Source organism: Abramis brama (genome assembly GCF_963993115.1).
Source record: "Abramis brama genome assembly, chromosome: 2".
In the NCBI taxonomy this organism is placed as follows: domain Eukaryota; kingdom Metazoa; phylum Chordata; class Actinopteri; order Cypriniformes; family Leuciscidae; genus Abramis; species Abramis brama.
Genome location: NC_139964.1, coordinates 37633652 through 37646769, shown reverse-complemented (window position 1 = coordinate 37646769; position 13118 = coordinate 37633652). Strand labels below are relative to the sequence as shown.

The following is a 13118-nucleotide window of genomic DNA, read 5'->3' as shown; positions in this document are numbered from 1 at the left end:
AAGCACATACTATATACTGTTTGCATGGATTGGTTTTGTAAAGACATTAAACCACATGTATTTCTTGAGTGTAGATCGCGCTATGGTTCCTGAAGCCCATCCCCTCCTGTGTGGAAAAGTGTCCAGAGATATTAAACAGGAGCTGGATAAACTCTCTAGCGACGTGCGCATGAAGAAGCTCAGATGGTTCTCTGAGTGTTTCTCAGTAAGTAAATCTCAACACAGAACTCTCACAGGAGTTTTAAGAGGTTCAACCAGGCGCTCAGGTAAAGTTATAAAGTCCGTGATAGGTGCTCTTGGGGTAGGGAGAAACATCCAAAGAAACGAAAAACAAGTCCCAGGCACACAGTCAAATTTCCAATATGGAGAAGGATAAAGTTAAAAAGCCTTTATTTAATATGGCTTAAATCATTTAAAAAAAAATACACAAGCCAACATGTTTCGACCAACAAGTGGTCTTCTTCAGGGCAAAGTTACACAGAGAATGAGAATAACATCACATTATAAGTTAAGTACCACCCATAATCAGAGAAAATTCAATTAACCTAATAAGGCCTAATACAATCAATTAACCCAATAAGACAATTAAGTCAACAAGATAGGGGAAACCAACATAATAAGCAACAAAGCAGGAGAGGAAAAAAAAAAGAAAAAAAAGAAAAAGTAGCTCGAAAAAATCTCCCTCAACGTGAGCTATCTGGAGAGGAAAACAAGACAAATATCATGTATTGAACATAAACAAAAAAATAAGTACAAGGCAAAGCATAACATAAAAAGCACTTAAACTCTATATCCTCGTTCAAACCTGGATATCGAAGAGCATCCAGCTGATGGATCCAAAATGACGCTCAACGCTGGTTGAGTCTACGTATCCTATCACCACCTATATCAAAAGGTCTCACATGCTCCAAGGCCTCTATTTTTAGTAGGGAATCATTCTTGTTGTGCATATGTAAGAAGTGTTGGGCCATCTGATAATCGGGGCTACTAATACGTAGTATTATAATTAGAAAGGAGATTTTTTTTAGCTACTTTTTCTTTCTTTTTTTCTTTTTTGTTTTTTTCCTCTCCTGCTTTGTTGCTTATTATGTTGGTTTCCCCTATCTTGTTGACTTAATTGCCTTATTGGGTTAATTGATTGTATTAGGCCTTATTAGGTTAATTGAATTTTCTCTGATTATGGGTGGTACTTAACTTATAATGTGATGTTATTCTCATTCTCTGTGTAACTTTGCCCTGAAGAAGACCACTTGTTGGTCGAAACATGTTGGCTTGTGTATTTTTTTTTAAATGATTTAAGCCATATTAAATAAAGGCTTTTTAACTTTATCCTTCTCCATATTGGAAATTTGACTGTGTGCCTGGGACTTGTTTTTCATTTCTCACAGGAGTTTATTTAGAAGTCTAAATAAGGGGTTATGTACTCTCTCTTTGTAGCCACCAGGAGGGAGTCATAACCTGTGGGATCTGGTTGCTGTAATCAACGGACAGGATGATAGTCTTCTTCCACAGAACTATGGGCAGGGCATCATGCATATGAAACACCTGGTCCGCTTCAAAACTGTGAGTGAATAAACTGTGGTGTAACGTTGTAATAGTGGTTTTTGGTGCATATTAAGTTTTCACATTTTACTTCTACTGTAGTCTACTGTAATAAGTTTGTATCTACTTTTTGTAATTATTTTACCATGTGTCCCTTCCCTGTAGTCTGAAGCACAAGAGCTGACCATAGTAAAGATGTCAAAGTTTGGGGGTGGTATTGGAGCCCCTAGTAAAGAGGAAAGGCTCAAGAATGCAGCAGAAATCCATATCAGACTGGGACAAATCCAGAGATACTGTGAGCTTATGGTGGAACTGGGAGAGGTAAAATCTAAAAGATTTAAAAGCTACTGAAATACTTTTTTTTTTTTTCATTTTCTGAAATGTTATAATAAATGTTATTATAAATGTAATATATATAAAATTTCTTGGATTGTCAATATATATTTTAAAATGTTTTTATAATAATTAGTCAATGACATAATATGCTGATTAAGTAATCTAATTAATCACATGTCAATATTTTCTGATAGGTTGGGGTTTAAAGGAATAGTTAAACCAAAAATGAAAATTATCCCATAATTTACTCACCCTCAAGCCATCCTAGTTGTCTATGACTTTCTTCTTTCAACCGAACACAATCGGAGTTATAATAAATAATATACAGCTCTTCCCAGCTTTGTAATGGCATTGAATAGTGCCAAGCTCCAAAAAGTGCATACATTCATCATGTTATCCATATGACTCCAGTGGGTTAATAAATGGCTTCTGAAGTGAAAGTGATGGGTTATTGTAAGAAAAATATCCATATTTAAAACTTTTATAATAGTAGAGGGGTGACCTCTGACCCAATGTATGACGTAGCTCCTCTTCTCTTATATCGAAATCCTCTTACATTTTTCTTTTAAACTTTGTTTTGCTCTATCCTCTGCGCTTCCGCGTTCATCAGTTCTCACCTAAGGTCACTCTTCCGCCGGAACGCGACTCTTTTGTGAACACGTGTATGGCCGTTGCCGGAAGTCAGTGATTATAGTTTATAAAATTTTAAATATGTATATTTTTGCAAAAACCCATTGCTTTGCTTCAGAAGGCATTTATTAAGCCACTGGAGTCATATGGATTACTTTTATGATGGATGGATGCGCTTTTTAGAGCTTCAAAAACTTGGGCACTGTTCAATGCCATTACAAAGCTGGGAAGAGCCAGGATATTTTTTATTATTTTTTTATTATAATTTTTTATTGTAACTTTATTATATTGTGTTCGGCTGAAATATATACAACTAGTATGGATTGAGGGTGATTAAATTAAATTGGTGGTTAAATTTTTGGTGAACAGTTCCTTTAATTGTTGATTAGTTGTGTTTAATGTTTTATTTCAGTGTTTTTACTTTATAATTAATCACACTAAAGTAACATGGTAAATTGACCGCCTTAATAATTTCAATGTTCAAAGGTTCAGTAAGCACTTTTAATGTTTTTTTAATGCTCACCAAGGCTGCATTTATTTGAACAAAAATACAGTAAAAACAATATTGTTGTAAAATATTACATATTTAAAATAAACTGAATTTTCTGTAACTATTTCTCCAGTATTCAGTGTCACATGATCCTTTAGAAATCAGTATAATGCTGATTTGGTGCTCAAGATAAATGTCTCATTATTATCAATGTTGAAATAAAGTTGTGCTGTTTAAATAAATAGTGATGCAATATATTCAGGATTCTTTGATGAATAATTAAAAAAAAAACAATTTATTTGAAATTTTAAATCATCATAAATGCATTTACTGTTACTTTTGATCAATTTAATGCATCCTTGCTGAATAAAATTAGAAAAAAACTTAATATATGAGAAAATAGAAGGTTTGTCTTTTTGTCTTTCAGAACTGAAATTTTCTGATGATTTTGTATGTTTATGTTGTATTATGTGTTTAGTGGGAGAAGGCTCTTTCTGTGGCACCTGGTGTCTCCATGAAATACTGGAAAAAGCTCATGCAAAGGTATCTCATATACTGCTCTGCATTTATAAATCCGATATTGTGAGTTTTTCACCATTTATTAACTGCTCAATGTAGGAGAGCAGACCAGCTCATGCAAGAAGGGAATGATGATGTCATCCCATACTGCATCGCCACTGGTGAGGTGAAAAAGCTAGTGAATTTCTTCACCTCTAGAGGTCAGCTGAAGGAAGCTGTGCTGGTGGCTCAGGTACAGGGCACTGTTATCTTTTTACCCATTTAGAGAGTTGTTGTAAGACTGTGAACCTCTGTGTTGAGTTTCATAATAAATGAGACTAAGGGCCAGATTTAATAAACAGGGCAATTTAGCGCCGATAAGAGCTTCCAAAAAGCGTCGATGGGAGTGGAGAGTTTGTGTGATCTACTGACGACACGCAAATTAAAGAACACAGACGCAGCCGGATCATTTTCATAATGACCAACGCAATCTACCAGGAGTAGCGCAAATTAGCATCTGGTTTGAGACATGTTTTTATGCGGTAAATAATGGTGCAAATACCAGTAAATAGACTAGAGCGACTTAGTAAATCACCTTACATGATTCATTTAAAGTGAATAATTTAAGGTCAGCTGCAAAAATAACTGTCCACGCCTTTTCAGCGCTAATTTTTCACTGTGTGTCCTAAGTAAATCCTGACAGTAGTTTTTTAACACCAAAAGAGGGTTTGCATTGGCGCAATCTTTTAGTAAATCTGGCCCTATATATTATAAATGAGAATGCACTTTGTTTTATCAGGGTGCTTGTGAAGGCAATATCCATGGCCCTCAGATCACATCTATAAACCATGCCGCAAACTCAGACAATGACGACATAGAAAAATACTGCGGGTAAGTTATACTTAGTTTAAGCCGAAATCAAGTGTTTCACACGAAATCAGTGTTTTCTCTTTTTCTTACCCACTCTCTTTGTCTAGGATGTTGCACAGAGTATGTAAAGAGCTGGCTGAGTGGTATTTCCAAGATGGCCGTGCTGTGTTGGCAGCTTGCTGTCATCTAGCTGTAGACAACACAGAAGTAAGCTCACAATAATGAGAGATATGATTGAACACCAATAGCAACATTTAAAATCAGACGAACCTCTAACAATATCATGTCAATGTTTAGACAATTAACACGATAAAGCCAAGCAAGGACAATTAATATCTCTTGGACAATTATTTCTATTATTTTCAAGACAGTTGCTCTGCTTTTTAAAAGTTTTGGGTCAGTAATATTGTGAAATATTAGTAGAATTTAAATCAAATCTATTTTAATATTTTTTTAAATGTAATTGATTTCTGTGATGGCAAAGCTGAATTTTCAGCATCATTACTCCAGTCAGTCACATGATCCTTCACAAATGATTCTAATATGCTGATTTGCTACTCAAGAAACATTTCCTATTATTGTCAATGTTGAAAACGGTTGTGCTGCTCAATATTTTTGTGATACATTTTTTCCAGGATTCTTTGAAGAATAGCAAGTTCAGAAGAAAAGCGTTTATTTCAAATAGATTTTCATTGTAACCATATAAAAGTATTTGTTTGTCACTTTTGATCAGTTTGGTGTGTCCTGGCTAAATAAAAGAAATGTAAAAAAAGAAAGAAGACATTACTGACCCCAAACTTTTGAATGTTAGTGCATATGTCAGACAGTATAAATTAAAGGTAGTACAAAAACTACTACCGCGATGTATAAATACTTGTTTGCCTTTATAGCAATGAGAACTGAATGAGAAATATGTTTAATTGTCATAAAAATATCACAATGTAAAACATCTTAATGATCCTTAAAATATGCTTGATTTGTTTAGTGTAATATATATAAGTCATGTTAGGCAAGTGATGTATGATGTTCTATGAGTGTTTAGATAAGGAGTTTTTATCTTCTTGTGTCAGCTGGCTATGGCGTCTCTGATCAGAGGCAATGAGCTGGAGCTGGCAGTGTGTGTGGGCACAGTCCTGGGAGAATCAGCCTGTAAAGCCACCCACTACGTTCTGGAGCTCTTGGCCAGGAAATACATGACCACTGCCACCTGGTAAGCATACAACTGATCAATGCATCTTTGCATCTTTTCTTAAAGTCTTTGAATCACATTTCCTTTAAAATAGTTTGCACACTTTCCTGTAAATGCAACCCATCTCTTATCATCAGCCATGCACAGAAGTGTTGACATGATCCTGATAGTCATCCTTACTGCACACCTGTTACATTTTTCATTTCCATTTCTCTCTAGCTTTCCATCTGTGACATACAGGTATTTTCTCTGCCTCCCTTTCTGCCTCCCTGGTTCATATGCTTAATGATTATCTCTTAATGATTATCTCTTAATGATTATCTCTTTGATACTGTAAATCATGACTGCGAGCCCCCATCAGGATTTAATCTGTTGACATTTTAAAATGCATTCAGTCAACTTTAACTACCCATGTTAATATAACTAAGGTGATCATTGACGTACAGTATTCTTAGGTGCCACTTTAAAGGGATATGTCTCACAGAAATGAAACTTGTCCTCATTTACTCACTCTCATTTTTTTCAAACCTTTTTTTTTTCTTTGGAACAGATTTTCCGTTTAAAAATGTTTGTTTGAGAAAAAAAGTGAAAAAAAGACTTCAAAGCATTATAAGGGATGCAAAATTTTTTTTTGTGATGGCAAAGATGAATTTTCACCAGTCTTCAGTGTAATGCGAACCCTCAGAAATCATTCTAATATGCTGATTTAGTGCTCAAGTAACATTTCTTATTATCACAGTTGAAAAACCATTGTGCTGCTTAATATTTTTGTGGAAACCGTGATACTTTTTTTTTAAGCAAAAATTTTTTTGTAACAATGTAAAATTCTTTACTGTTAAGATACCTTTTCGTTGTTGCATTTAAAACATCCTTGCTGAATAAAAATATTAGTTTCTTTCAAAAAAAAAAAAAAAAAAAAAAAAAAAAATTTATATATATATATATATATATATATATATATATATATATCTCTATCAGGGTTTCCGTTGTCCGGTAATTACCGGACATTGGCCGAAAAAAAAATGAAATGTCCGACAAAATTAAATCTCTCCGGTCAAATTGTCCGATTAAAATTGCCTTATAATCCCGCCCCCCTAACACAATCTGAATTTGAGAATAAGCCTAAAATGTATAAAGCAAAAATACACCGACCTTTGGCTATAAGGTTATAAAGGAACAGGCTCTACCGTTTGAAAGTTATTAAACATTATTACATGGCTTGGTTGAATTCCAATGTGGAATGCGGTCTGTTATTTCTTGATATCAGACCGCTGCGAAGCACTAACGGCGCCAGGATTTTGATTGTAGGTGGGCCTCCAGAAAACGCCTCGGTTACGACTGTAACCTCGGTTCCCTGAAGAGGGAACGAGCGTTGCGTCGAGTTTGACGCTATGGGAACGCTTTGCGTGATGACGTCTTGAAGCACATGTAAAATCAGTCCAATGGTGTGGCGGAACGTCAGAGGCGGGTGACGTCACGTACCAGGAAGCTATAAAAGCCGGCCCGAAACAGAAAACGAAAGCTTCGTAAAGTCTGAAGTCGTGTTGACAGGCATGAAGGAGATATGGCAAGGTGACGCAACGCTCGTTCCCTCTTCAGGGAACCGAGGTTACAGTCGTAACCGAGGCGTTCCCTTTCAAGGGAACTCGCGTTGCGTCGAGTTTGACGCTATGGGAACGTCTATACCAACGCCTCCATAGCTACAAATGTCTGTCCTGTGTGAAATCTGGTGAGCAGCACTAGGAAGACAAAACATGAGACCCTGGAGCAGAGTCTAGATCCAGAGAGTAGAACCTGACGAAAGTGTGCGGTGAGGACCAGCCTGCCGCATCACAAACGTCCTGTAACGAAACTCCTGATATAAGGGCCTTAGAGGCCGCCATACTCCTCGTAGAGTGCGACCGGACAGCCAAAGGAGAAGGCTGTCCAGCCGCCTCATAAGCAAGTGAGATAGTCTCAACCACCCACTGCTCATCCTTTGCTTAGACACTGGACCTCCCTTGTTAGGGGAGCAAATGTCACTTTTACGCCACAGGGCAGCTCTGTGGACATACGCGTCTAACGCCCGAACAGGGCAAAGCAAATTATTCGCCTCCTGGTCCGATTTCGAAAGGGAGGAGGACCTCCAAGTGCCACGAGGGAAACGAGATACCAAAGGGGTCTTTCCCCACAGACATTCCACCCAAAGGACTGTGGTAAGCACCTACGGCCGCCACATAAACCTTTAAAGTGGACGGGGTCAGACCTGCAGTGAACCGCTCTTGCAGGAACTCCAGAACTGTACCAATTGGGCAGTTGACTGGATCCAACCGACGGTCACTACACAAAGAGGTGAATACTCTCCAGTTCAGGGCATAAAGTTTCCTCGTGGAGGGAGCTCTGGACTGTAGAATGGTCTCAACAACCTCAGTTGAGAGACCTGACTCTATGAGCTGGGACCCCTCAGAGGCCAAGCCCACAGGTTCCACAGTTCTGGTCGGGGGTGAAAAATCGAGCCCCCTGCTTGGGACAGAAGGTCCCTCCTGACGGGTAGCTCCAGAGGAGGCCCGTCGAGGAGGGACACAAGATCGGGAAACCATACTCTGCCCGGCCAGCGCGGGGCTATAAGAAGCAGGCAAACCCGGTCCCTGCGAACTCTTTCCAGAACTCCCGGGAGCAGAGCAACTGGGGGAAAGGCGTACAGACGTAGCCTCGGCCACGTCTGTACCATAGCATCCAGTCCCAGAGGAGCTGGATGCGTGAGGGAGAACCAAAGTGGACAGTGAGACGTCTCTCGAGACGCAAACAGATCCACTTAAAATTTCCATATCAGCTCCACCACCTCGGGGGTGGAGCCACCATTCCCCGGGCCTCGGCCTCTGTCTCGACAGAGTGTCTGCTCCTATATTCTGGACCCCGGGGATGTAGGCTGCCTTGAGTGACAGCAACTTCCCCTGGGACCACAAGAGGATATGGCGTGCCAGCGCAGACCCCCTTGATATAGGCGACTACCGACGTGTTGTCCGTATGTACTACACATGGTGTCCCCTGAGACCTGTGATAAAGCTCCTCAGAGCCCAGAAGACAGCTAACATCTCTAGGCTATAGAATGCCAGGAACGATGATGGTCTTCCCACAGACCTTGAGATGAGCGACCCTCAGGATCGCTCCCCAACCCGTGAGGGAAGCATCCGTCGTTAGCAGTTTGCGACGACAAGGAGCTCCCAGCACTGGGCCCTGGGACAGGAACCAAGGTTTCTTCCACATAACCAAGGCACGTAGGCATCACCGCGTGACCTTGATTGTGCGAAATGGGTTGCCCCTCGGGGAAAAACCCTCTGGTCCTGAGCCACCACTGCAGGGGCCTCATGTGCAGCAGTCCAAAAGGTATCCCGTTGGAAGCTGCTGCCATGAGACCCAACAGTCTCTGGAACTGTTTGACAGTGAGTAGCTGGCCTAGCTTTACACTTCTCACAGCTGCCAGGATCGAAGCGTGGCGATGACAGGCGCGCCTGCATCGACACTGAATCCCAAACCACGCCTAAAAAAGTGGTCCTCTAAAATAGAGAAGCACACTCTTCTTGGCGTTCAGCCGTAACCCCAACTCTTTCATATGGGCGAGAACAACATCTCGATGTTGAACCGCCATCTAATGCGACTGAGCTAAAATCAACCAATCGTCGATGTAGTTCGTGATGCGAATACCCCGGAGGCGCAGAGGCGCCAGAGCTGCATCCACGCATTTGGTGAAAGTGCGGGGTGATAAAGCCAGGCCGAATGGAAGAACTCGATATTGGTATGCTTTGCCCCCGAAAGCAAACCTCAGGAACTTCCAATGACACGGACGGATGGAAATATGCGTCCTTGAGGTCTATCGTGACAAACCAGTCCTCGGACTAATCTGTGGCACGATTGTCTCAATGTTAACATTTTGAACTTGAGCTGCATGACAACTCGAAGACCTAAAATGGGACGCAATCCCCCGTCCTACTTTGGAACTATGAAGTACCGGCTGTAAAACCCGGTTTCCCTGTTGGAGGGAGGTACATATTCTATGGCCCCTTTCTCTAACAGAGTGTTTACTTCCTGTTCCATAACCAGAACCTGCTCGGGGCCCACCATTGTGGGCAGGACCCCCATAAACCGCGGTGGGCGTTACTAGAATTGTATCTAATACCCTTTTTCCACGGTCTGCAGGACCCAACGAGAAACATTTGACAGTAGCTTCCACGGTGTCAAAGATTCTACTAGAGGTACCAGTCTCTCGAGACTGGTTTCTGGATTTTGTTGCTGTTGAGTAGGGAACGACCAAACAGACTGCTGGCAGGGAACGACCAAACAGACTGCTCTAGCACCCTCCTCAGAGGGGGCGGGCATCCCGAGGCCACTACGTTTCCGGGTGGACCTTGAGATATGTGCTCGCCGGAGACCGCTGCGCCCTGTAACACCGGAGGCGGCAGGGTTGGCAGAACGGTCCCCTGAGGGCATCCAAAAAGAGAGACGGCACCGTATTTTTCTCCTGCTGTTGAGCAGTCGGTTCGTCGCCCTGTAACGGCGCACCGGCAGGGAACGACCAAACAGACTGCTCTAGCACCCTCCTCAGAGGGGGCGGGCATCCCGAGGCCACTACGTTTCCGGGTGGACCTTGAGATATGTGCTCGCCGGAGACCGCTGCGCCCTGTAACGCCGGAGGCGGCAAGGTTGGCAGAACGGTCCCCTGAGGGCACCGAAGAGAGACGGGCACCGTGAAAAGAGGTGTTAACCGCTCTGCTTCGGGGGGACTACCCTCATTTGTCCTGAGCCCTCAGACATCAGGACTTTTTCCCAGCAGCCTTCTTGGCGGTAATAACGGTCCGCAGATCCGTTTTACCCCTCGAAGACTGCTGGGTTTGAGAGCGCCCTCCGTGTCCCCGAGATTTTTGTGGGGGAGCACGGGAGGAAACGCTCTGTTTCTGAGTGGCGCGGTGCTCAGCGCTCTTTTTAGAGGAGTGAGGCTGCTCCCGCTCAGCAGCCTCATAGAAAGAACGGCGGGGGAGAAGTTTCTGAAGTGCAGCTGCCTGTTTTGAAGCTTCTTGTGACTTCGCTACAGCACTATTAACTGCGTCTCCAAATAACCCTTGCGTGGATACTGGTGCATCTAAAAGAACATGTTTTTCTTTGTCCTTTATGTCACTTAAGTTGAGCCACAGATGCCTCTCAGTGGCCACCAGGGCTGCCATAGAGCGGCCGATGGATTTAGCCGTCTCCTTGGTGGCCCTGAGAGACAAATCCGTGGCTCTACGCAGTTCAGACACCGTATCAGCACTAATACCCCCGCCCTCCTCAAAATCACCCAATAACTCAGCCTGGTAAGCCTGCATTATGGACATTGTATGTAAACACGCTGCAGCTTGACCGGCGGCGGCATAAGCTTTATGAACCAGGGAAGAAGTAACTTTTACTGGCTTGGATGGAAGTGCAGGAGCCTTCAGAGAAGATGCCGTTGCTGGAGAGAGATAGCTCGCGAGCGTCTCTTCCACCTTCGGCATCTCCCCATAACCATGCTCTTTATAATTGTGAATGGATGAATAGTGTGATGTTTGTGCAGTATACACTCGATATGACACTGGTTTCGCCCACGATCTCGACACCTCGGTGTGGAGATCGGGGAAAAACGGCAGGCTCCTGCGCTGGGGCTGCGCACGAGATGGCAGGAAGCGTTCGTCGAGCTTACTTTTCGAACGAACGTCCTGCCTATCTTCTGGCCACTCAATAGACAGTCTGTCAACAGCTCTAGTAATGACATCGAGCAGTTCCTCAAACGCATGAGACTGAGGTGGCGAATCCTCAGACTCAGCTACAATACTCACAACATCCAACTCCTCAGAGCTGGATAGTTGCAGTACTGGTACCTCTATCGGGGGGAAAGAAACCGCAGCGCGTGCTTCCACACCCTGATAAGAGGCACTGGATCTATCAGACGGATGCTGAGATAAGGCAGAGCCCGTCTCAACATCCACTGATAAATCCATCTGTGAACCCCAGGTCTGAGATCGACGCCGTGCCTCGGCAGCGGCGGGACCCGAGCCCTGGGGAGCGTGGTCGGGATTGAACCGAGCCAAGCGGGATCGGAGCGTACGCAATGGAAGCGCACAGCAATGCACACAGTCACCACCCTCGAGTGCTGACTGGGCATGCTCCTCTCCCAAACAAACAACACAAAGAGTGTGTGTGTCACCTCCCGTTAAATAACGCGGGCAGGGATGGACACACACTCTAAACTGCTGCTCGCTCGCCATACTGAATATATATATATATGATATAGACAGACAACACCAAATATACAGACAGATTTCACACAGAGCGCAACTGAAGACTCAGAAAGCTTTCGTTTTCTGTTTCGGGCCGGCTTTTATAGCTTCCTGGTACGTGACGTCACCCGCCTCTGACGTTCCGCCACACCATTGGACTGATTTTACATGTGCTTCAAGACGTCATCACGCAAAGCGTTCCCATAGCGTCAAACTCGACGCAACGCGAGTTCCCTTGAAAGGGAACTGGATGGGCCAGTTAAAATAAGCCAAAAAATAAAATTAATAAAATAAAAACGGGTTCCCCTTCATCTCCGTTTCAGCGCTTTTCTGGGCACTGAGGACAGTGACTCAGTAGCTGAATTTAATGCGTAAAAAAAAAAAAAAAAAAAAAAAAACTTAAACAGGATTTTTTTTGTTGCTTTTTTAATACAATTACAATTTCATTTAATTTATTGTTTAATACAATTATAGGCCTATTATTTTTAGTTTATTAACAGCAACAACAGCTGTAAAGATGAAGTTGACGATCGCCATCTCCTTATGAACGCGCCTATAGAGAGAAATGCACATCATGGATTACATAATCAGAGAGTAGCCTATTTCTTTTAGTTTTAAATTGTTAAAAATACATTTCAAGCTTTCTTAAGATATATTTCATGTCTGTGAGGCCTACGCTGAGTTTCGTTAAATTAGGATGAGATGCGCTCCCGTTCACGAGCAATGCAAGTGACCGCGCAGGCGCCTGCATGATTAGGCCAATCGTCTGCTATATTTGCTGCTTATTTATTAAATACAGGCAATTGGTTGATAAAAAAATTATTAAAATTAAGATACAATTTATACAAAACGAAATTCACTTCAAAAAAGTCTTTCTACAAAACCAAACTTAATTAAGTGGTCAAAATCATGTCTGACCCGCTCCATGTCTCTCGATATTGCGCATCCTATCCTACTTGTGCGGTTCACTTTTCATAATCAACATAAATTAAAAAATAACATTATAATATTTTAACAAATATTAAACTAAATGAGCTTATTTATGGCTACAACACGTATAAGTAGACCTAGACTCTCTATTTGTACAAATTGCTGCACATTCTTTTTATTCAGAATTTTGCACACATAAGTTGAAAGGCATTTGTTTGTGCATGCATAGCAAAACATATCTGCAACATTTATCAAGTTCACTGATAATTATGCGCGCATTTATTAATTATTATCTTAATGAATAATGAAACAAGGATGAACCATATAAACTGCGTTGTTTGTTTAGAATGAAATGGATTGCAAA

At 42.0% G+C, this 13118-nt stretch overlaps 1 protein-coding gene across 5 annotated transcripts in view; it reads left to right on the top strand.

Annotated features, from left to right (window-relative positions):
• The window catches only part of wdr17 (WD repeat domain 17), a 48128-nt gene that overhangs the window by 27254 nt on the left and 7756 nt on the right, over positions 1-13118 (top strand). For 3 of the 5 annotated variants that reach the window (XM_084105767.1, XM_084105765.1, XM_084105764.1), the window contains exons 15-23: positions 75-205; positions 1438-1563; positions 1708-1863; positions 3477-3541; positions 3617-3749; positions 4296-4387; positions 4474-4573; positions 5437-5576; positions 5775-5795. In XM_084105767.1, coding sequence (XP_083961893.1) covers positions 75-205; positions 1438-1563; positions 1708-1863; positions 3477-3541; positions 3617-3749; positions 4296-4387; positions 4474-4573; positions 5437-5576; positions 5775-5795 — 964 coding nt within the window. The remainder of the gene's footprint in view (positions 1-74; positions 206-1437; positions 1564-1707; positions 1864-3476; positions 3542-3616; positions 3750-4295; positions 4388-4473; positions 4574-5436; positions 5577-5774; positions 5796-13118) is intronic. The other 2 variants (XM_084105768.1, XM_084105766.1) reach the window with 1 other exon arrangement.